The 21,970-nt window shown below is 38.8% G+C and overlaps 1 protein-coding gene across 9 annotated transcripts in view; it reads right to left on the bottom strand.

Annotated features, from left to right (window-relative positions):
* Positions 1-21,970, bottom strand: part of LOC121942866 (kinase suppressor of Ras 1-like) — a 96,278-nt gene that overhangs the window by 4,186 nt on the left and 70,122 nt on the right. For 6 of the 9 annotated variants that reach the window (XR_015776866.1, XR_015776867.1, XM_088079394.1 and 3 more), the window contains 16 exons: positions 20,891-21,054; positions 20,714-20,780; positions 12,163-12,246; positions 12,008-12,069; positions 9,175-9,287; positions 8,755-8,932; positions 8,560-8,589; positions 6,980-7,037; positions 6,414-6,468; positions 4,839-5,087; positions 4,544-4,740; positions 4,289-4,385; positions 2,506-2,639; positions 2,259-2,390; positions 1,322-1,457; positions 166-299 (listed from right to left, as the gene is read on the bottom strand). Coding sequence is in view for 7 of the 9 variants with exons in the window: in XM_088079394.1 (XP_087935520.1) it covers positions 166-299; positions 1,322-1,457; positions 2,259-2,390; positions 2,506-2,639; positions 4,289-4,385; positions 4,544-4,740; positions 4,839-5,087; positions 6,414-6,468; positions 6,980-7,037; positions 8,560-8,589; positions 8,755-8,932; positions 9,175-9,287; positions 12,008-12,069; positions 12,163-12,246; positions 20,714-20,780; positions 20,891-21,054 (1,890 nt within the window). In the remaining 2 variants the exon portion in view is untranslated. The remainder of the gene's footprint in view (positions 1-165; positions 300-1,321; positions 1,458-2,258; positions 2,391-2,505; positions 2,640-4,288; positions 4,386-4,543; positions 4,741-4,838; positions 5,088-6,413; positions 6,469-6,979; positions 7,038-8,559; positions 8,590-8,754; positions 8,933-9,174; positions 9,288-12,007; positions 12,070-12,162; positions 12,247-20,713; positions 20,781-20,890; positions 21,055-21,970) is intronic. The other 3 variants (XM_088079395.1, XM_088079396.1, XM_088079397.1) reach the window with 3 other exon arrangements.

Genomic DNA, 21,970 nt, shown 5'->3' with positions numbered 1-21,970 from the left:
CATTTTCCATCTGGTTAATGGTGTTTGAGCTCGATCACATTTCTGCTTACATGACTTGAAAATGTATTTATTGACTGAATAAAATGTTGGAGACTCCCTTTTGGTGTAATTGATGTTGATGGCTGGTCCACCCTAGATCATGAATTCTCTCTCTATGATACATACTCAGTTGCCTTCCAGAAGTGTCCGGGGTGAGACAGCCTGCGGTTCAGTTTGGGGAGCTTCTCCAGCATGTCTGCCAGCTGGATGAAAGTGGGCCTGTTACTTGTCTCAGAGGACCAGCAGGTAGACAGAATCTCCTGTTGGGATGGAAGGAGGATGCTGTTTCAACTGTGGTTCCAACTGACCAATAAGTTGTCCATACACTGGCCCACAACTCAGCTGTGACTGCATATACTGTATCCAACATGACTCTGATGTAACTGATAGATTTCATACAAAATATTTGAAGGTCTTGTTCCCTTAATGATGCTCCACAATAACTCTGACTGTACTTAAAGAAGTATCTCATTGCTGGAAAGATGGCTTTTAACAAAACTAGGCCATCACTGCAGTAGAGAGGCGCAAAAACTATTACAAAATGGTGCAACATGAGCAGAGAAAACAGAGAAAAGTGACTGTGGCATTCATTTTTGTTCAAGAGGAGATAACCTCCAACTAACAGAATGCATTATGCGGTACCAGACCAATAAATGCATACTGGTGGGTGACATAATGCGTCCCTGTCCATATGAAACAATGGCTGCCAGCTGGCAAGAAACAATCTTGTGTTACAGTTAAACAGTAAGCTAAAAGACGATTCTGAAAACATTTTTAGGTGAGAAATAAGCAACTCAGTGACAGAATCTGAGTTTATATATGATCAGCGCTGCTTAGTAATATGGCGCTTGGCAAGGAGGCAGCCTGTAGCAGCAGCTCCCGTCGTGTTCTTTGTTTTCTCGCTCTTTATTGCTGCTAACATTAAGATCATTGATTCCTTTGAGGAGATCTTTCAGTACTGTGGTTACAGCAGAAATGTGATTGAAATATATCATGGAGTTTTAGAGTCACGATGTCCACAAATTGCTTATGTAGGCCTACAAAATTTCCAATGATTTTGCTGAGGATTGGAATATTGGAGATTGAACAGTAATTATGACCTACTAAAAGGTCTACACCGAGCCTTTTTTTTTTTTTTTTTACCAGCAGTACATGCTCACCATGACGGCTCCTTGATTGCATGATGGCAGTTAGTGGTACAGTAAATCCATATCCAGTTTTAATCCCTTCCATGCTTGATTTTTACCATGACCATGGTGTATGATCTATGTAACAGACTTACCGTGACCTCTTTGCCCAGGTTGGATTCTGCAAGCACCTTCTTAATGCCCTCATTGCTGCCAATTAGCCAGATTTTAGCTTCCACAGGTTGCTCAGTCATTGGCCAGTCTCCAACTTGCAGCTCATACCAGATTGTGCTGAAAATGACACAACACAAAAATCCGAAAACTGTGGTGACAGTGGAACCACCTCACATGCTAAAATCTTTTACATAACACTGACACCAAGGGAGTCGAAGCACATATGCAAATTGGTGTATGAAGCTCATGGGAATACAGTTGAAAAACTGAGTATAGACATTAAAGGTAAAAGCTGTATGACATAGTCTGGCTGCTTTTTTGAGCTGAACTAAAAGGTTCCACAATAATAACTGCTGCAGGACAGTTGAAGATACTCTGAGCATAGTGTTAGTTCAGGCAGGTCACCACATCAAGCTCAGCTCACATCTCAGCTACATCAGCTGAGCTCAAGCAGCCCAATCAGCTGACAGATCAGCTGATTGACAGAAGGGAGTCAGCTGATGGATCACATCATTCCTTTCTATGCAAACAATTGGCAAATCTCATTCAGGGCAGGTATTTTAACTGCTTTAGCATGCCTATCATTGCCGCTTCCTCTGAAAACCTCTTTGCAACATGTCTCTACCCCAACTCCTCCAATTCATGCTGGGTCTGACTTATCAATGTTATTTCTGTTTGTCATTGATGCTTGCTCTCTTCTGTACCCAGGAATCTTTGCAGGCACATGGAAAGGGCAGGTAGGTTTTCTCTCTCTGCCTCAGGCTTTCCTTGTTCATTTTCCAATAGAAATATTTTTCTTTGACTTAAGTGGTCCTGACTGCACTGTCGTTTCTAAGCCACTTTAACTTCAGAATCCAGCACAATGTGGGTGTCTGTTGCTTAATTTAAGTAGACTGTTTAAGTGTATTCAATCAATACCCAAATGCATAAATGTCAGCAGCTTTAGAGAAAGGCAGCTGGTCCTCATCCACCTCTGGACTCATTTTTCGAACAATCTCTGGAGCCAGGTAGTAGATCCAACCGTGAGGGATCCGCAGCACGTTCTTTCTCCTAAACAAATTCAAATACACAAACAGAACTAATAAAGACAGTGACCCCAGCTTACCAGAGGTCCAGATCATACACACAGAGACACAGATCATAGGATCACTCATTTCACTCTTACCTGCCTTCCTGCACCACTCCAGACATCCCAAACAGGCCAAAGTCTGTAATGACCACCTTGTTTGTGTCACAAAACACGTTCTTAGACTTAAGATCCTTGTGAATAATGCCTTTGGCATGCAGATAGCCCATTCCCTGTAGAAGAGAGGCATTTCTATATGAGTGGAAGATGAGTGGTAGTTGAGGGGAGACAGTTTTATTAACATAATTTAAAAGGAACACATGGCCTGTTACACCTCAGACAATATAATGTGATTATACCTCACCCTCTCTGACAGCCATCTCAAAGCATTGTTTCTTTTGCCTTTTGAACCATGCCTGTTAAAGATTAACTTGCTTTGCTACATTAGTATAACACAGCTCTAGCTAGCTTACAGTAAACATCTACTCCTTCTTAAAAAGGATTTATGATATTTTTATGACTCATAAAGAGACACAAACACATTTGGCAAACATTTCACATAATTCTGTATTTATTTTATCTCCATGTAAAGTGAATGAAAGTGATGTAGCTAATGCTCCACATTTCTGCCTTAATGATGCAGTTTACACATTACAACTGCCCATTTATTTAAATTAATTATTGATACTTTCTCACCGGAAGATGCACCCACAATTATAGACATGTTCAATCTCAAAACGGTGTTCAACATTTTGCTACGGTTTTCAAATTGAATGACATGTTTCCTCAAAACAGTGTTTTGTTTATTAGGCAGTGTTTTGTTTATTAGGTTTATTAGGTGTTTTCTCCTGTTTGGTGGGTGTTTAAGAGTTGTATCGAATCAGTAGCAAAGTGTAAACAAAAAAAATTAGAAATTTACTTATTGTACTTTTTTTTTAAATTTCCCATTTGCTTTGGCGATGTAGATGTTAGATTTCCCACACTAACAAAATCCCTTTGAATAGATCTGAATAAACCCTACAGTATTAGCAGGCACTGTGCCTGCGTAACACGACAGGGTGTTTACCAGCTCTCTGTTTAAAACAATGTTTCATTACGTTTTGTTGGGCTGAATGCAGCCCATTTCTACAGTAGCCCTCAGGATGAATTGGATTGAGTCTTTCAAATTATACTACTGGATCGCAAAATTTCAAATTCAGCACATAGAAGCTTTGATAGATGCTTGATTCTTTTTATAAAAGAACAATTACTTGATACCTAACTTCACTCTTTGGTCTTCAGATTTACTGTCCAGAGCTTACTTCCACAGCATGGGTCCTAAATTCTTATGGAAACAGCGTACTTAAATTTTTTCTTTTACCTACAAAGTATTTTCTAACATTACACCAACTTCACCTGAAAATAATTTATTTGATGGCCTTTTACCTCTTAAATACATGAGCAAATTTGCCTGAATTCTTTCAAAACCATGGTAGGAGGGTGAAGAGCAACTTATCAAGAAATGGCCGAAAAAATAGCAAAACATTAGCACAAAGTCACAAGTAAATTACCTAAAATGAGCAAAACAATACATAAAATAAAAACAAACTTAAAAGAAAGAAAATTACCTCAAGGAATTGCACTCATTTTTTTTCTTTTTTCTGTGGCATAATTTTAAAAATATAAATCGGATAATTATAAATATTGTTTTCTGGACATCTAGACATCATTTTTCTTGCCAAATTGCTTATTATGTTTTTTTCCCGTGTTCCTGAATCAAACCAGTTTTCACTGGTTTGAGAGGTTTTACTGCTTGTGAAAGCCAGAACAAGGAAACTGATGTCAATCCACTTGTTAAAGGAATAAAATAAAATATTACACGGACATTAATCTTAGTGCTTACCTTTACAATTTCCTGTGCAATCTGTCTGGTTTTATTGATGTCCAGCATGTGGCCTCTTTCTCTTACAACAGAGTACAGAGTCACACCTTTACAGAAACTGCAAAGAAAACGCACGTGATATTCTTACTGACACTGAATTCACAAATCAGCATGTATTTATAATAAACAACATCTAACCTGTAATGATATAAAATACATACATTTGTTTCTGGGAATAAGAGTGGAACTGAGATGTGGCAAGTCACACAGCTGTACCTGGTGATGATGGCGAGGTGTGGTGGGGCCATGCAGGCGCCCATGAACAGGACCACATTCTCATGCCTGGTCTGCCTGTAGTTCATCACCTCCTTCTTGAAGAGCTTCAGGTGATCCTGGTTGTTGCCGTCGATCTCCATCAAGCGAATGGCGACCTCACCATGCCAGCGACCTTTATGCACCCTCCCCCAGTGACCCTGAACATTCACATTGTGTCAGCTCTGTTGGGTCTGAATATCGAACTTTATGATTTTTGTTAAGATTTATTATGTCTGTATCCCTTGTCTGTCTTCACCTTGCCAATAAGCTCCCCCAGCTGCAGCTGCTCATACGGGATGTCCCATTCCTGCAGGTAGACACTGGTCTGACTGGCCTTACGAGAGATGGGGCCCCTCCAGCGGCCGACAGCCCCGCGGCGGCATATGGCAGAGGGCAGGTCCTCCAATCCGTCCTCATCACACTCCTCAGTGGAAAAGCTCTTTTTCCTGCCGCACTGATCAGCTGCTTCCTCCTCCTCGGCTGGGTAGTCTTCCTCTGCTTCCTCCTGAAACAAAGAGCAGAATAGAGTCAACATGGACCGTTCCATTAATAATTGATTTTAAAGAGTATAACTCTGTTAAAATTCAGCACTTTATAAAGAAGTGATTTAGGGGAAAAGGATCAAATCAACAACCAAAGCAACAAAAGCAACAAAAGCAACAAAAGCAACATAAGAAAACTAACGAGTTAAAAATGCATTATTTTAAGTTTATCCAGTGGTGCACAATTAGCAGCTCCGTCTGATTGAGCAGAATGTTACTGTCCTAATGTTTCTTTCCATATTTACAGGCCAGAAGTCTCCGTCAGCTACCAGAATTTTTCTTTTTTAATTCTTGATTTTAAGGGCCTGAGCACTGAGAATGGGACAAGGACCCCACTGAAAGTGAAGGAATTACTTTTCCCAAAATGAAATGCATTGTTGAGGGGCTAAAGATGCTGAAAAACTCCTATTGTAGGTGCAGTTGAGAGCAATCATTCATTTTGCCTGAGGTATAGCAAAGTTAATGAATTTATCTTGTTTTATTTTTACATGCATGTTTTATTATGTCTTTATGTCTTTTCATTTGAAGCAGTTGGTGCATGGAATTTCTTTGTTGTAAAGCACATTGGGTAATATAAGATGACATGTTTTATTCTTAAATGTACTCCCTCTAGCAAGTTGACAAAATACACCTCAATGCCATGAGACCTTGATGACGTTTTCTTGTTAAAATTGTGAGGTTTTGTTGAATGGCATTGCTGTGGCGTGGCAGCCACTTGGCCACTGGCAACAGGAAGTAAGCCTGGTAACACAAACATCATTTGATTTACATAAAAATTACATGGTTTGATCTACAGCTGATATATAGTAACATGAGGTGTAATAAGTGTGTGCTCCAGTGCCACATAGTGGAGACAGGAACTGCTACAAAATATGCAATTGGTCAAGGACAAATCCACAAAATTTCACCAAAACAAACAGCTGAATCAGCTGGTGTCCCATCAGCACTCCTGATATGTGTGAAGGTGTGAGGACTTATTCATTGCTGCTTGCAGCTTCATTTTAACACAGTGTTATATGCATCATTATATAGAGCCAGGGGATGATATTTTGGCTGTTAGTTATTTCCTCCCCCAGGATGTTTCTGCCTTGCCCAGATACAGTAAGGACACAACACATAAGAGTTCCTCCTCCCTCAACTGCTGACAAAACACTGCAGTGAAAAAAAAAAGTAATATGCTCCACAACAGTCCATAGACAAGTGCTGTAAACCACAGCTGCATTCCTATGAATAACACAGAAACTCATCATTTTCACTTCTTCTTTTTAGTTATGTAGTTAATAACTCACCTGCCCTTGCTTGGATGCTGTTTGCTGCATCTCAGTGATGGCCACCTGGGACACTCTGACAGAAAAAAACACAAGAATTAGCAACCGACAAAATATTTTTAGAGGTATTGAGCTCCATCCTACAGGTACTGCTGGATACTGTAGACTATCATTTTTTAGGCCAACACTATTTTTTTTTACTATATATTATCATGTATGTACCTGATATGGCATGAACAATCAAACCTTAGACATAGTGGACATCTGATATTGAGAGTTTAAAAAAAATCTGACACGGACAGAGTGACAGGTTTTTGTTTTTGTTTTTTTAAATATCAACACTTTGTGAAGAATCCTTTATACCTGTGATATGTAGTGAGCAGGACATTTTAAAGTGTAAAATAAACTTGTCGGTGCTCTCTGTTGGACAAACTATGTAATAAAAACACAGTTTCTGAACGACCTGGTTAATATCTAGTCTATTGACATTACTGTGCTGAGATGTCTTGATATTTATCAGATGATGATGATATGAAATGTGGTAAGCTAATATCAGCAAACATGGTGCCCTTGTTGCGTCATCTTACCCAGACTCATAGTAGCTACCAGAATGTTGAACAGAGGTATATGTCGATGCAGGAACATCTGTTGGAAAGTACAACTTAAGAATAATGCACTACAAGAGTGACAACATAAATAATTAACACATTATTTCATGAATTCAGAAAAGATAATGCAAAACCAACCAAAACATCCCCAAAGGGTTATGGCTCAGTGTGTTCAGTGTGTTCAGTGCCAAACTGTGAGGTCAGCCTGTGCAGTGAGGGTTGGGGGCTGTGTGGCAGTACCTTCACTCTGCTGCTAAACACAACTTTGTGATCATAAATTCATATTTTTATGACCACAGCAGAGTTCCTTGAGAATGACTATTGGTTAACTTATAGTAGTAATGAGTGACTGTTCAATCTCTATCTGATACTAGTTTTGTTTTCTCACAACAGAAACATACAGATATTTAACCCTTAGGACCCGCTTTAATATTACACACACTCGTATCGCTCTGCACACAAAATGTGCTTTTCAAAATCAAGCTTCAAAAAATGTTATATGTTATTATTATTTTCGATTTGTCAGATTTTTTGCCACTATGTTTTTAGATTTAAAAAAAAGAATTATTTTCAATATACCACATGCTAAGTAGATTTTTTGTACTATTATCACAGCCTGAAATTTTTATACATGCAGTGTCAAATACTAAAACTCAAACTGCTCTGCCAACAAAGTGCACTTTTCAGAATTAAGCTATAGGTGTTCATTAAGTTTTAGAATGTTGACCCTTTAAATGCCAGGTTTTTGTCATGATGACACTTTGGGCTTTTTTAAAAGATATGTTATAGAGCTTGTATTGCCTGTATTTGATAGGACAGACTTGAAAGGGTATGAAAAGGGGAAGAGAGAGAGGGGATGACATGCAGCCGAGGCAAGACTCGAACCAGCATCCGCTGTGACACAACCTCTGTACATGTGGCGCCTGGTCTACCAATTAAGCCACCGGGCACCCCACCACTATGTTTTTATATGAAAAAAAACCAAAAAAAACCAAAACACACATCACACACACACACACACACACACACAAAAATATATTTATTTTATCAATCAAAAAATAATATAAATCAAATAACATTGATTGCAGCTAGTGGAAATAGCATGTATTCTCTCCAATTACCAAATGTGGTAAAAATGACGTCATCAGGTGGAAATAGTAAAAATGACAAATTCCAAGAAAAATGCCCAAAATAACACCCAGAAATAAAACAAGTCATGTTTTTATGCTTTGATGGCTATGGGATCAAAAATTGCAGTTTGAATGAGTTTTGAATGGAGCATTTTTTGCACTAAACAGTATGAATGTAACCATTTAGATTCCACAGTGTATTTTAAACTTATTGTAGGAGCTGAGCTGGAAATTCCAGGATTAAACTAAATTACAAAATCTAGTCAAAATGTATGCCATATGCATGAACACAGCCAACAAGGTTCAAAAACTGAAGAATGAAAAGTGTGTAAAATGCACCAAACATTCCCTAAAGGGTTAAAGCTACAGCTGGTAACTTTTAGAAATAGTTTGATAGTCCAACTGGCATCTGCATTAGAGACTCCTCACCTCTGATTTGTTGTTTTTCCCACATATCATCTATTGAAAGAAAGAGTGGTGAAAATAAAAGAAGCCCAGGCTAAGACTCCTGATATGTAGTCTCAAGTATGAGCCCACTCTAAAAACACCAGATCCTACATTTCCCATTATGCAACTACTAGACCTGTGTGTGTATATGAGTGGTATCAGGGATGGGTTGCTGACCTGGGAAGTGGAAGCGGCTGTCCCGGGAGTCCTGCGGTGATGGGTTGGCTGGGGGTGTGGCGCTGACACTTGGGGGATTATTCTGTTGGAAATGTGCAGGGGAGGAAGGTGTGGAGGAGGTGGCTGATGATGGGTTACTGCTGGAGTCCAACTGGTTTAAACTGGGAGGAGGCTCCTGCTGACACACACGCAAATATATATATATATATATATATATATATGTATATTTAATAGGAAGGACCTTCTATTAACCCCATTTTTTTGTTTTTTAATATTTTATTTTTTAATCTATTATTAATTTTCTATTACTCACCTCTACAATTCTAATTTCTACCTACATAATTAACCTGAGAATAAGATCAGCAGCAGCAGTCTAGAACATAACTCGGTCTAGACTATAATAGGAAACATTGGACTTACCCTTTTGGTTATTGCTTTTGGTAAAGTGCCAAACTGCAATGGGATCTCTGCTGTGTGATCAATCCGATTATTGATATCTGAAGGCACTGATTCGGCTCTCCGCATCCTTGGCACTACAAATCACATGGAAAGAACGGCTCATTTTACATCACACGGAATATTAAAGGAAAGGTTCACACATTTTCAAGTCTGTCTTAAATCAATAAACAGGTGTCTGGGGGGGACCAGGGCTGTTTGGCACATAGCTATTTTCTTGTCGTTTGAAGGCCAAAGACACAAAAATGTGACATCAAAATGTTTGTTTTCTTCACCTGCGCTAATCTACTACGTTAAAACATCTGAAAGTCACTGACTCTCAAAGGAAGGTTGACATTTCAGTTTTAGACTATTTAAGAAAAAAAGTAATTTGTAGACTAAATGTATTATCAAACTGTGCTAGATAGAGATATTGGAAATGTGTTACTTCTAGTTAACCCTTTAAATCCTGGATCAATATCAGTTTTCCTGTGCTGCTTTCAGACTCCTTTCACAAGTACTTAACCTTTCAACCATGAGAACATCTGTTTGATTTCTGTCAAAAACACAGAGAAAAAAAAAACAATCAGCAACTTGGCATGAAATGTGCCAAAAACTGCTAAAAAAATGTTAAAGGTGAAAACGAGCTAAAATTTAGCTTTAAAAAATTAGATTAAATCGATAGAAATCAATAGAATCACTGGAAAAATATCAAGAAATCTATATTTATAATTATGTATTTGAAATTAAGTTAGACAAAAGTTGTATTTTTTTTCCCAGGTTTTTTCCCTGTTATTTTGCTTTTCTTTTTTTGTACTAATTTCAGGTAATTTTCTTGTAGAGTTTTACAAATATTTTGCTGTTTTTTGGCCGTTTTCTTTTTAAGTTATTCAGTTAAGTTAAGTTACTTGCTGCTGGTTAGAATATTCGAACATAAATTTGGTCAGAAAATCCAGCAGTCAAAAGTGCCGAACTGCACCGTAGACCTTTACACATTTTTAAACTTTGTTTAAAAAAATGACTAATAAATCCACCTTCTACCTTCTACCTTCTCCCCAGTGTAAAGTGAAACAAGTTTCACTTCCTGTTATCATTCCTCTGCTCAAATACTGGCCACTGCAAGATCCCTGTCTAATGCAACTGCAATGTAAGGGATGGACAACAAGACCCACAGTGTATAACACACACACACACACACACACACACACACACACACACACACACACACACACACACAAAACCCCACAATGTTAGTCTGTTTTGTACATTTCCTTTTTGTGTGTGTCACCACGGCTCAGCACAGGAACACTGTGGGGAGAGACAAAGGGAATTTCCCACTGTGCCCACTTTGGAGTCATCAGTCAAAAACTTCCAAGACATCTCTAAGTTTGTCAGTCGAATCACTGCACTTTCTGTTTCAGCTTCAACATGTGTCTTCATCAGGAGCCAAACAAGAAGACAACTTGCTATAAACAATTTTTTATACATTTCCAAACATAACAAGGCATCCTATAGGATAATTCCACCCCTCTAATAAAGTTATCATCTTTATCTCTGCTCTGATACCTCTGTCTGTGTCAACTTATGGCACCATCTTGTGGTTAATACATCAGTCCAGCCAAAAAACAAACCAAATGTCAAATTCTAATATCATTTTAAATCAATTGCATCAAAGCTAAATAATGTTTAATTTTTAAACAGTTTAAAAAATAAAAAAGTGTATTTAATCTATGTCTTTAAAATGCTTCATGCTTCACAAGCAATAGATCCAGACCGCCACCTTGCCTGTCCTGAAGTACTTTCTCAATGCCTTGTGTTATGTGTAAAAGTGTTTTGAAATGTATAAGAGGTGGTTTGTATCCAGCAATCTTGTTTGTTTGTGATGAAGACACATGGGCTTTTAATATAGCACAATGTTGTTAAAATAAAAAGAGACTGACTAAAAAGAGTATTTTCATGGTCCTCCTCCTTCACCCTGCAGTAAAGAAGCTGCTATCACTATGGTATGGAACACTGTGATTGATGTAAAGGGTTTTACCTTTTCACTGCACTTGCAAAATGAATATGTCCAGGAGATTTCATATAATCTGTTACATGTTGAAAATATTTTCACTGAATATAGTCGAAATAAAGGTAATAATCTAAAAGAAAAAGTAAACTTTTAACAAAGTTTTGTCAAGTTTGAATTGACTCACAGACGGCTTTTAACCAAAACCACACTTTGGATAATGCACCTTGTGCAAAGTGATTTACAGCGCCAACCTAATGTCAGTAGCAAATGTACTCGTGCCCATCTGTGCAGCCATGGGAGGGTCGATCTTAAAATGAGGTGTGGTTAAGATCACTGTTGACAACTTTGAGGTAGCAGAAAGCTCAACGCCCCAACAACAACTACAAACACAAATCTACAATCTACCAGGGGTCTACTGATATTGGGCCGATACCAATACTGATTATTTGTAGTTAATGAGGCAGATGACCAATATTTGGGGCCAATATGCATTTATAATAAAAATTACAATCTTTCTGTCAATATTTTAAAAAATTACAAGGAATGAATAAATAGAAATAGCTCCCTGAGCTCTTACAAATTAAAAGTTTCTCCCATGCTGACACTTTCTTTGCACTTTTTATTATCATATTAATGTTTATCAGCCATCATTGAAATAAAACGCCGATACAGACAATAGGCAAAATGCCAAATGTCGGCCCTAAAAAAATTAAGCACCAACATACCCACATATAATACAGCACTTGAGCATCCTCAATGGAGAAAAATAATAAGTGAAAGAAACAAATGTTGTTGAGCATTACTTACATGTGAGAAATGATATCCGACATGAGGGAGCATCTTTGGTACACTTGTTGTGGCACTTTAATCTGTGAACAGACGGATATGTTGTATCCAAATGAGACTAGAACAAGGAGCGCTGTATTCACACACAGTGGGAGCTTCCATTTACAGGCTCTTACTTGCAGTGTTTGCACTTAACACCAAACATCATGCTCTTGCGACATACTTGGCACATCTGGGAGAGCCAGGACTTTGTTGAAAACCTGAAGAAGAAAAGAAAAAAAATTTCTTTACCATAATGACTCTGTCTTCAAACATTTCATTTGGATTCGTCACGTAATTTTGTTACTGTAGTGTTGAATGTTGCACCAACAACCGTTCACAGCTTTTACCTTCACGAAATCACATGTAAATAAATCCAGACTGCAACATCTCATCACATGGATTTTAAATGTCCTCATAGTTAGCAACATTAAAAAGATTGCAGATGACAGAGCTTTGGTCAGGAAGGACGCTCAGACATGGATCAGTCATGAAGGAGTTTGTTGACCGGTGTAAAGCATCACATCTCAGTCTGTACACATCCAAGACCAAAGAGCTGATCTTTGATTTTATGACATAATCCCAGACCACCAGCTCTGGCTAAGATTAGGAGAGAGGGGATTGAGGCGGTAACAGAGTTACTAAGACTGATTAAAAGACAAGAAGTTTTTCGTGGATCAGTTTGGTGATGCTATTCAGTACCCCTTTGAATCCTGGAGTGACATCACTTTTCTTGTGCTGCGTTCAGATGCCTTTCACAAATTTTTAAACTTTTGAGCCCTGAGATAACTGGTTTGATTTTTCAGAAACACAAGGAAAAGGGCAATGAGCAACTTTGCAAGAAATATCACGTTGTTCCTTTTTTTTAAACTTTATTTTAATATATTTATGTTTGTTGGGGGGTAATTTTAAGGTCATTTCCTTGTTTATTTATTTAATGTTTGGGGACATTGCTAATTTTCATGCCATTTCCTTGTTTATTTTTCCTTTATTTATTTATTTATTTTATGTTTGTGTGTGTGCGTGTGTGTGTGTGGGGTAATTTTCTGTTAAAATTCTTGTGTATCTATTTATTTTTTAATTAATTTTATTCATTTTTTAATGTTTATTTTTAATTTTAATTTATTATCATGTTTGATTTTATTTTTTATCTTTTATGTTTGTTGGTGGGTTTTCTGGTTATATTCTTGTACTTTTTACTAATTTTTTGCTAAGTTTTGGGGTCATTTCTTCTTAAGTAATATCAGAGTTGTGTTTAAAGCTGACCCCAGTAGCCAAAACTAAAATAATGCAGGTTTAACTGACCATACCAAATCTAAAGACACTAACTGTTAGAAGAGATAGGCCTGCAGATGTCAGCACCCTGCTTTGCTGTCTTTTGTTTTTATGTCTCTCTCTGTGTTAAGGTCACTGAATGGAACACAATATTTAAATTCTGCCTCAATTAAGCTGAGTCATTTTTAGGATAAGGGAAATGCAAACTGTAAATGAACAATCCAAATCCTTTTAATATTTCAGTCAGTTGCAGAGGCAAGACCAACAGTAGATCACTCAGTGTCTGGAAGATAAACAGTGGGTCAGACTGAGCACTCTGCATTGTTCACATTCCTTCTCCACACAGATGCACGGACTCCACATCAGAGGGCTCAGTGTGAATTTGGAGTGACTTCACTCAGAGTCACTCTGTCTGTCCCAGTCTAACTCTCACAGAGAGCTCACAGGAAACCGCAGCTCTGACAGAGGAATGGCAATCAGAAGGTTTCCACAACAGCCTGTTTGTATAGAAGCATGAAATATACAGCAAGGTTCATCTTAACCATTCAACTAAAGTATTGAAAAAAAAGTCTTGTTTAAATCTGTGGAAAAACATTAAAGGGGAACTTTACACATTAAGGTCAATTTACTGTCATGGTTCATCCATCTCAGCCTGTGAAAACAGTTGCATAATGTGTTCTGTGGCTCTGGAGCAGCTGTGTCAAATCCATAGTCAATTTGCACAAAACCTAAGCAATATTTTTGAAAGGTCGATATTAACGCAATCGCGAGATGACTGCGAGATAATGTTCTGTGACTTCTCCACTGGTGATTACATCCCAAGAAAATGGATGCGCAAAACATTAGCAGCTTTTTTCTATTGCAGCCACCGCACTAGCTTGCATTATTTCCAATCCAAGGCCACGTAGACATGTTATGGAGCCATAATGGAAAGGCAAGCCTCTTATATGTAGGAGAGGCCATGTATGAGGGATTTTTGGAGAGGTGGTAGTCCACGATTTCAGAGAGGAATTGTAGATCCAAAACTTGTGGATGATCTGCTCAACTTTTGAAGAGTTTGAAGATTTATGTGATGCAATAACAGCTCTTGTAGCACCTGCTGCATCATGTCTGAGGGAGCCAGTTCCTACTGACAAGCAGAAGAAAAGCGAAAAGTGTGTCCACTGAAGTTTTGCCAATGTGTTTTTCCTGTCGCCTGAAATATCAACTCCTGCAAGTATAAATTTTTTTTTTTTTTTTAAACTGTATTTATTGTCTTTTTTGAACAAGTATATTACATAGCACCATATATACATATGTCTTCAGTTATCTATGCACATATGTATACAGACAATGTACCATGTTATTTGCTTAAGTAAAAATAGTACATAGAACAAAAAAGAAAAAAAAAGAAAAAAAAGGGGGAGAGGAGATGCTACATGAGCTTTAAGAGAGGACTTAGAATGAAGGACATAGCACACAATTGCATGCAATGTACACCTGTCTGTAAAATGTGAAAAAATAAATAGAATTTAAATAATAAATAAAATCTGTCTTTCATACAAAAGGGTGTATAACTTTATATGTTTTACAGGTGTGTATCAGCCTTTAGTGTAACCAGTCATTCCTCCACAAATAAAAAGAAAAACAAACAAAAACCACAAAAGCAACACAAAAAAAAAACAAAAAAAAAACAAGGGGGGGGGGTGTTGACCACTCTAACTCTTGGTAAAATATTATATCATATCATTGAAATGGTTAATAAATGGTTGCCATAAAATTTTCCTTCTTGTCTTTTCAAAGAGAATTTAATTTTCTCAAGCTCCAAGTGCTTCATTACATCTCTTAGAAGATTTAAATGCGTCGGTGTAGTCCTCTGTTTCCAATTGAGTAAGATCAGACGCCGTGCGAGTAAACAGACAAATGATATCATATCATATTCCAAGTTGTTATTTATTATGTTAGAGTCTATAATCCCTAAAATTGCAATCAGGCTAAATCAATAGGTCTATGTAAAATTCTTGATAAGGTCTGGATATCTCTCCAATACTTCAATATCCTTGGGCAATTCCAGAACATATACTTAGCTTTTGTTTAGACCAGTGTAACCGATGAATTATCTTAAATTGTAGGCCATGTCTTGCACAAATTGAGGCGTTATGGGTCTGATTCAGAGCTGTGTGCCATTGCTTCTCTGCAATCTCTTCACCTACGTCCTGCTGCCAAGCTGATTTCAGATGTTCCATAGATGTTGTACACTTCCACTGGGAGAGCTTTTCATATATATTTGATATACCTCCTTTCTTGTGAGGATCTTGCATTAGTATCAGTTCCATTGCGGACTGCTCTGGGGGGTTGGGATAATATGAATTATTTTGCTTTACAAAGTTCCGGACCTGCAAATATTTAAAAAATTGTGATCGAGGTATGTTGTATTTTTTTTATACCTGCTCAAATGATGGGAATACATCATTAATAAATATATCTATGAAGCTACAGATTCCTTTTCCAGACCAATCGTCAAACATTGTATTATTAAATGAGGGTGCAAAAGAATGATTTTTAACTAAAGGGCTTCGGAGAGATCCAGCCTGCCATCCATAAAATTTTCTTACCTGGGACCAAATCTTGAGAGTATGAGAAACTACTGGGTTGTCTAACGATTCGGGGCGTACAGTGGGTAGAGCAGAGAATAACAGGGCTGACGGAGAAGAGGGGGAGCAACATGACCTTTCTATATTAATCCACAACGGAGGGTTTTTGAAGCCAATAGGCCATCATCCTTATATTACTTGCCCAATAATAAAGCTTAAAATCTGGCAATCCCATCCCTCCCACTGATTTGGGCCTCTGTAAGAATTCCTTCCTTATTCTCGGTTTTTTATTGTTCCAAATAAACTCTGAAATAATTTTATCTATACTGTGAAAAAAAATGTTTTTGATACATATTGGAATACACTGATATAAAAATAAAAACCTGGGGAGGATGGTCATCTTAATTATATTTATTCGTCCAGCTAATGATATGGGGATCAGGGCCCATCTTTGCAGATCCTGTGTTGTTTGATCCAATAATTTTAAAAAGTTATCTTTGTAAAGATCTGTAAATGCCTTAGTAATGTTAACTCCTAAGTATTTAAACTGAGTAGAAACTTTAAAGGGCAAAGTTTCAAAAGAGCGCTCCTCAGCTAAGATCTTCATCGGGAACAATATACTTTTATTAATATTGAGCTTATATCCTGATATTCGACCAAATATATTTAGGATAGACAGTATTGCAGGAATCGATTTGGAGGGGCTGGAAATATACAATAATAAATCATCCGCATACAGCGAAACTTTATGCTCCCCATCCCCTCTAACAATCCCGCTGTATTCAGGTGAAGATCGTAAGAGATTGCAAGTGGTTCTATTGCTATTGCAAAAAGCAACGGCGACAGCGGACAGCCCTGCCTAGTAGACCGTGTTAAATGGAAGTAATCAGACCTTAGCCTATTTGTCTGTACTGATGCCACTGGAGAGGCATAAAGAAGTGTGATCCATGAAATAAATTTGGAGCCAAAACCAAACCTCGACAGGGCCGAGAAGAGATAATCCCATTCGACCCTGTCAAAAGCCTTCTCAGCATCCAGGGATATTATTATTTCTGAGTGAGAACGAGGGCCAGATGTGTATATAATATCAAATAATCTACGAATATTATGAACCATTTGTCTGTTTTTAATAAATCCCGTCTGATCTTCGTGAATTATTGTTGGAAGCACATTTTCTAATCTAATGGCCATTATTTTAGCAAAAATTTTTGTGTCTACATTTAGTAGACTCACTGGTCTATATGATGCCAGATCGAGTGGGTCTTTACCTTTTTTATGTAATAAGGAAATCGATGCCTGATAAAATGTTGCTGGGAGAAGGCCCCTTTCAACTGATTCATTAAATACCTTTAAAAGGAGGGGGGCAAGTTCTCCAGCAAACATCTTATAAAACTCAGGTGTATACCCATCAGGGCCAGGCGAGTTTGAGCTCTGTAGACCACGTATTGCAAGAGTAACCTCCTCCAAAATAATAGGTTCCTCTAACCACTTATTATCCTCCTTGCTAATGGAGGGTATGTCCAGGTTGTCAAAAAAGTCTTGCAAAAGCTTGATATCCTTTGTTGATTCTGTTGTGTATAACTTGACATAAAATTGTTTAAATTCTTGATTAATTTCTAACTGATCTTTTGTTATACAGCCTGAACTCATGCAAATTTCAGTTATTAACTTTGATGCTTCTGATACTCTTATCTTATGAGCCAGATATTTTCCCATTTTTTCGCCGTATTCATAATGTTTGTGTCTGGAGCGATTTATCATTTTAGTAGTCTCTGTTGTGGAAAGTAAATTAAACTCAGCCTGTAAAGATATCCTCTTCGTAAGAAGTTCCGGAGATGGAGATACTGCATTCTGACGATCTAGTTCTACTATCTGTTCAATTAGCTTCTGTCTTTTCTCTTTTTGTGTTCTGGTCAATTGTGCTGAGTGGGAAATAATTTGGCCCCGGATATAGGCCTTTAGTGCATCCCATAATACACTTTTAGTAACACATGGCGTTTCATTAGTTTGCAAATAAAAAGCTATTTGAGATCTTATAAATTCTGTATGTGTTTCATCAGCTAGTAAACTATTGTTCATTCGCCAAGTTCTAGATGTATGTGTATGGGGGAAATTTAGTTCTAGTTTTAGTGGGGCATGGTCATATCCAACCCAGTTTTTTTGCAGTAGTTTATGTGCTCTGTTTTTAAGATGCGTTTCTTGCAGAAAAGCAACATCTGCCCCCAACCCTTTAAGATGAGCCAGTATGTTACCTCGCTTAGCAGTCCCATTCAAGCCTTTACAATTCCAGGTGACAAACCTCACCACACTCTCTTCACCAGTGTTAAAGGATCCCTTCATGTTCCTGTCTGTGATCTAGTTTAGTTAGAGATAAAATGTTAGTATACAACCATCTCTGCACCCACAAAATAAAGAGGGGAGAAAAAAAACACACAAAAAAAAACCAAACACATACAGCTTAACAAAGTTTTAACACTGAACCATTCTCTTTTCCTTCTTACCCTCCCCACCCCCCACCACTTCCCAAACAAGCAGTAGGGGAAAAAAACACTTACCCAAAAACACATTGCTGCTGTTCTCAGCTTGAGAAGAAGAGAAATACAATAACTTGGTGCTTAAGCTCCTTCCTCATATATAATTTTCTCAGCACCTTTGAACCTCTCATTCATACGAAAACACTGTATTAATAACACAGGGGCCCGTATTGGCAACAGAAAAAGTAAATACGTTAATATTAAGTCGTTCTCACATGTCTACGTCCTAAATCCCAGACTCTATTCACTGAGCATTCACCCTCCCAAATATGTTATCACCCCCTCATTGAGTTATTCATCAGAGTGTATATCAAACTGTATCCGTTATTGATACTTGCGTTACGAGTGGGGTCTATTCACGTTTGCAATTTTCTGATTGAAGAAATGCTCGGCAGCCTGTGGAGAATCAAAGGAATGTCTAATCCCGTCCACTGTCATGGAGAGTCTGGCTGGGTAGAACAGGCTGTAGGTGACGTTGGCATCACGGAGTTTTCTTTTCAGCGGGTTGAAGGCGGCACGCTGTCTGCTGACCTCCGGGCTCATGTCTGGAAAAATGTGTACCTGGTCTCCTTTGTATGTGAGTCGGCCTTTCCCTTTACCGAGATCCAGTATCTTTTGTTTGTCCGCGTCGTAATGGAGGCGGACAAGGATGGTACGGGGTCGATCCTCTCTGGGTGGCCTCGGTACAGGTGTGCGATGTGCTCTGTCTATCATCACGGGAGAGTCGAAGTGTTCATTTCCGAGCACCGTGGAGAAAAAATCCGCAAGGAATTTCACCATGTTACCTCCTTCCGCTCCTTCCTTGATGCCCACTAGTCGTAGATTTTGTCTCCTACTTCTGTTTTCTAAGTCCAGACATTTATCTTGTAGCTTCTTACATTCCTTAGCAACCGCTTGTTGTGCCTGCTCCAGGGCCGTCACTCTGTCCATCGTTTCGCTGAGTGTATTTCCCATTTCTTCGTAATTGCTCGCTGCCTCTGTCTGAGCCGAGCGGAGCCTTGCTAATTCGCCGGCTAACTCTTCATGTATAGCTCGCATGTCGGCTTTAGTTTCTTCGCGGAGGGAGGTAATGTCAGTTTTAATTTCTTTAAATGATGTCGCTATCTCGGCTTTTATTTGGGCTAGCACGGCCTCTCTGGAAGACTGTAATTCCTCTCTCAAAGTCTGCAGGGAGAGTGTGGCCTCCGGTGTATCCTCCGGTACGCTGTCCGCCATCTTTGAACTGCCGAGTGTTATAGTTTTCTGAATTTGTGTGGCTTTTGTCCTGCGTGGGTTCTTCTTCATATCAGACGCTTTGCTGTTGCTCAGTTTAGATTCAGTCTGTGCCCCTGTCAGTGGGAAACTGAGGATTCAAATATGTGTATTAGAGATTTTATGTCGGAGCTCCTCTCTTCTGCGACCTACTCCATCGAGCGTCGAGCCGTCATTCCAAGTATAAAAACTTTTTGTAATAAACAGGAGGATTTTTTTTCAGAAATGTACAGTTTTCTATATTTTATATTCGCAATTCCAATTTGCACAGTTTGAGGGTTAATCTAAATCTGCCTACTGAGGAGAGGTTTTGGAGTAATGACCAAATGAGCAGTGGAGGAGTAATGTTACACTGTCAAATAAGCAATCCATTACTTTTAAAAAATTAACATATTCTCCTGTTTCTTTTGTTGCCATTAATTGCATGTTAGTTGAAACAAAATGTAATATTACTGTAGCTGCCTCCAAAAAACAAGTGAGAGCCACTGCTCAGTGGACAACTGAGAGGATGGGAGAGACAGTGGGACAGCAGATCAACATATGTTAACATATAACTTGGTGAATTAAGAGTTTATTTTGACCCAACCAGAGTTGGTGCTTGTTGGAACAGTGGACTTACTATCTAGATGACTGGATTTAGTGAGCTTTAATTTGTGTCTGTTGAGTTTGAATGAAATTTGTTTTATGATGAGTTAAATAGCAATTAAACTCACCCCTTTCACTGTGTTAGTTCAGTGAAAGAGGGTGTTTGTTTTTTTGTTTTGTTTAATAAGGAGAACAGGTCTAAGAGGGCCAAAACAGAGTTCTCAAACTAGTGAGTGTGACACTCTTTCCAGCCACACTTGCATGTGTTTTCACCATAGCAATTATGTCAGACAAAGACAAACAGACCATGACATCAAAGCAAGTAAAACATTTTGGACACAGCCCACATTCAATAAAAATAATGCACACATTAACCACAGTGTCCACAGTATAATGTACAGTGACTCACTTATTCCTATAAAGTCTTTTAATCTATACAAGAGTGATGTATTGGTGTGCCAGTAACTTACCTGTGTGTAACGGCCAGGCCAATGTCTCTCCTTATTGTCTGAGGGGAACTCCTGTGCATGGTCCCACCTGTGAACAATATTAGAATATCAAACACACACAGAAGCAATGGGACAGTGACAGAACAATAAGGACAATAATAGTAGGAGTCCAGGTGAATATCAGTGATGGGGACTCACTCTCCAGCAGGTTGGGGGTGACAGGCATCATGTACGGGGCTGAGGCTGGGACAGGGCCGGGGGTTCGGGCGGACAGCAATGGTGACCGCAGAGCTGAGTCTTCGGGACTGTTCCCACAGCCGTTGACATGAATAGCACCAAGCACTTTGTTCTTTTTACCGGCTCTGTAAGGACAGAGAGAGACTAACACTGACTGTACTCAGCAGCCCACTCAAAGCGACTTTACGCAGCAGTCTACAAACAGCAACTGTACACAGGGGCAGTCTTCTTATTGGAAGGTAAATGGTTCGATCCCCGGCTCCTCCAGGCAACATGTCGAAGTATCCTAGGGCAAGATACTGATACTGATATTGATATTATGTGTACAAGCATACGAATGGTTACCGAGTAGCAGGTGGTACCTTGTGTGGTAGCCTTGGCCATCAGAGTGTGTATGTGTATCAATGGGTGAATGTGACATGGAGTGTGAAGACTCTTTGAGTGGTCAAAAGACTAGAAAAGTGCTATACAAGTACAGTCCATTTACCATTTACCATGAACAGCGACTGTATGCAGCAGTTCACTAACAGCAATTGTTCGCAGCAGTCCACTAACAGCGACTGTATCTAGCAGTCCACTAACAGCGACTGTATCTAGTAGTCCACTAACACAACTGTATGCAGCAGTTCACTAACAGCGACTGTATCTAGCAGTCCACTAACAGCGACTGTATCTAGCAGTCCACTAACAGCGACTGTATCTAGTAGTCCACTAACACAACTGTATGCAGCAGTTCACTAACAGCGACTGTATCTAGCAGTCCACTAACAGCGACTGTATCTAGTAGTCCACTAACACAACTGTATGCAGCAGTTCACTAACAGCGACTGTATCTAGCAGTCCACTAACAGCGACTGTATCTAGCAGTCCACTAACACAACTGTATGCAGCAGTTCACTAACAGCGACTGTATCTAGCAGTCCGCTAACAGCGACTGTATGCAGCAGTCCACTAACAGCGACTGTATCTAGCAGTCCACTAACAGCGACTGTATGCAGCAGTCCACTAACAGCAACTGTATCTAGCAGTCCACTAACAGCG

Source organism: Plectropomus leopardus, chromosome 6 (genome assembly GCF_026936395.1).
Source record: "Plectropomus leopardus strain MGB_pleo_1.0 chromosome 6, ASM2693639v1, whole genome shotgun sequence".
NCBI classification, from domain to species: Eukaryota; Metazoa; Chordata; class Actinopteri; order Perciformes; family Serranidae; genus Plectropomus; species Plectropomus leopardus.
Note: the sequence above shows the minus strand (reverse complement) of the source record. Positions and strands in the feature narration are given on the sequence as shown.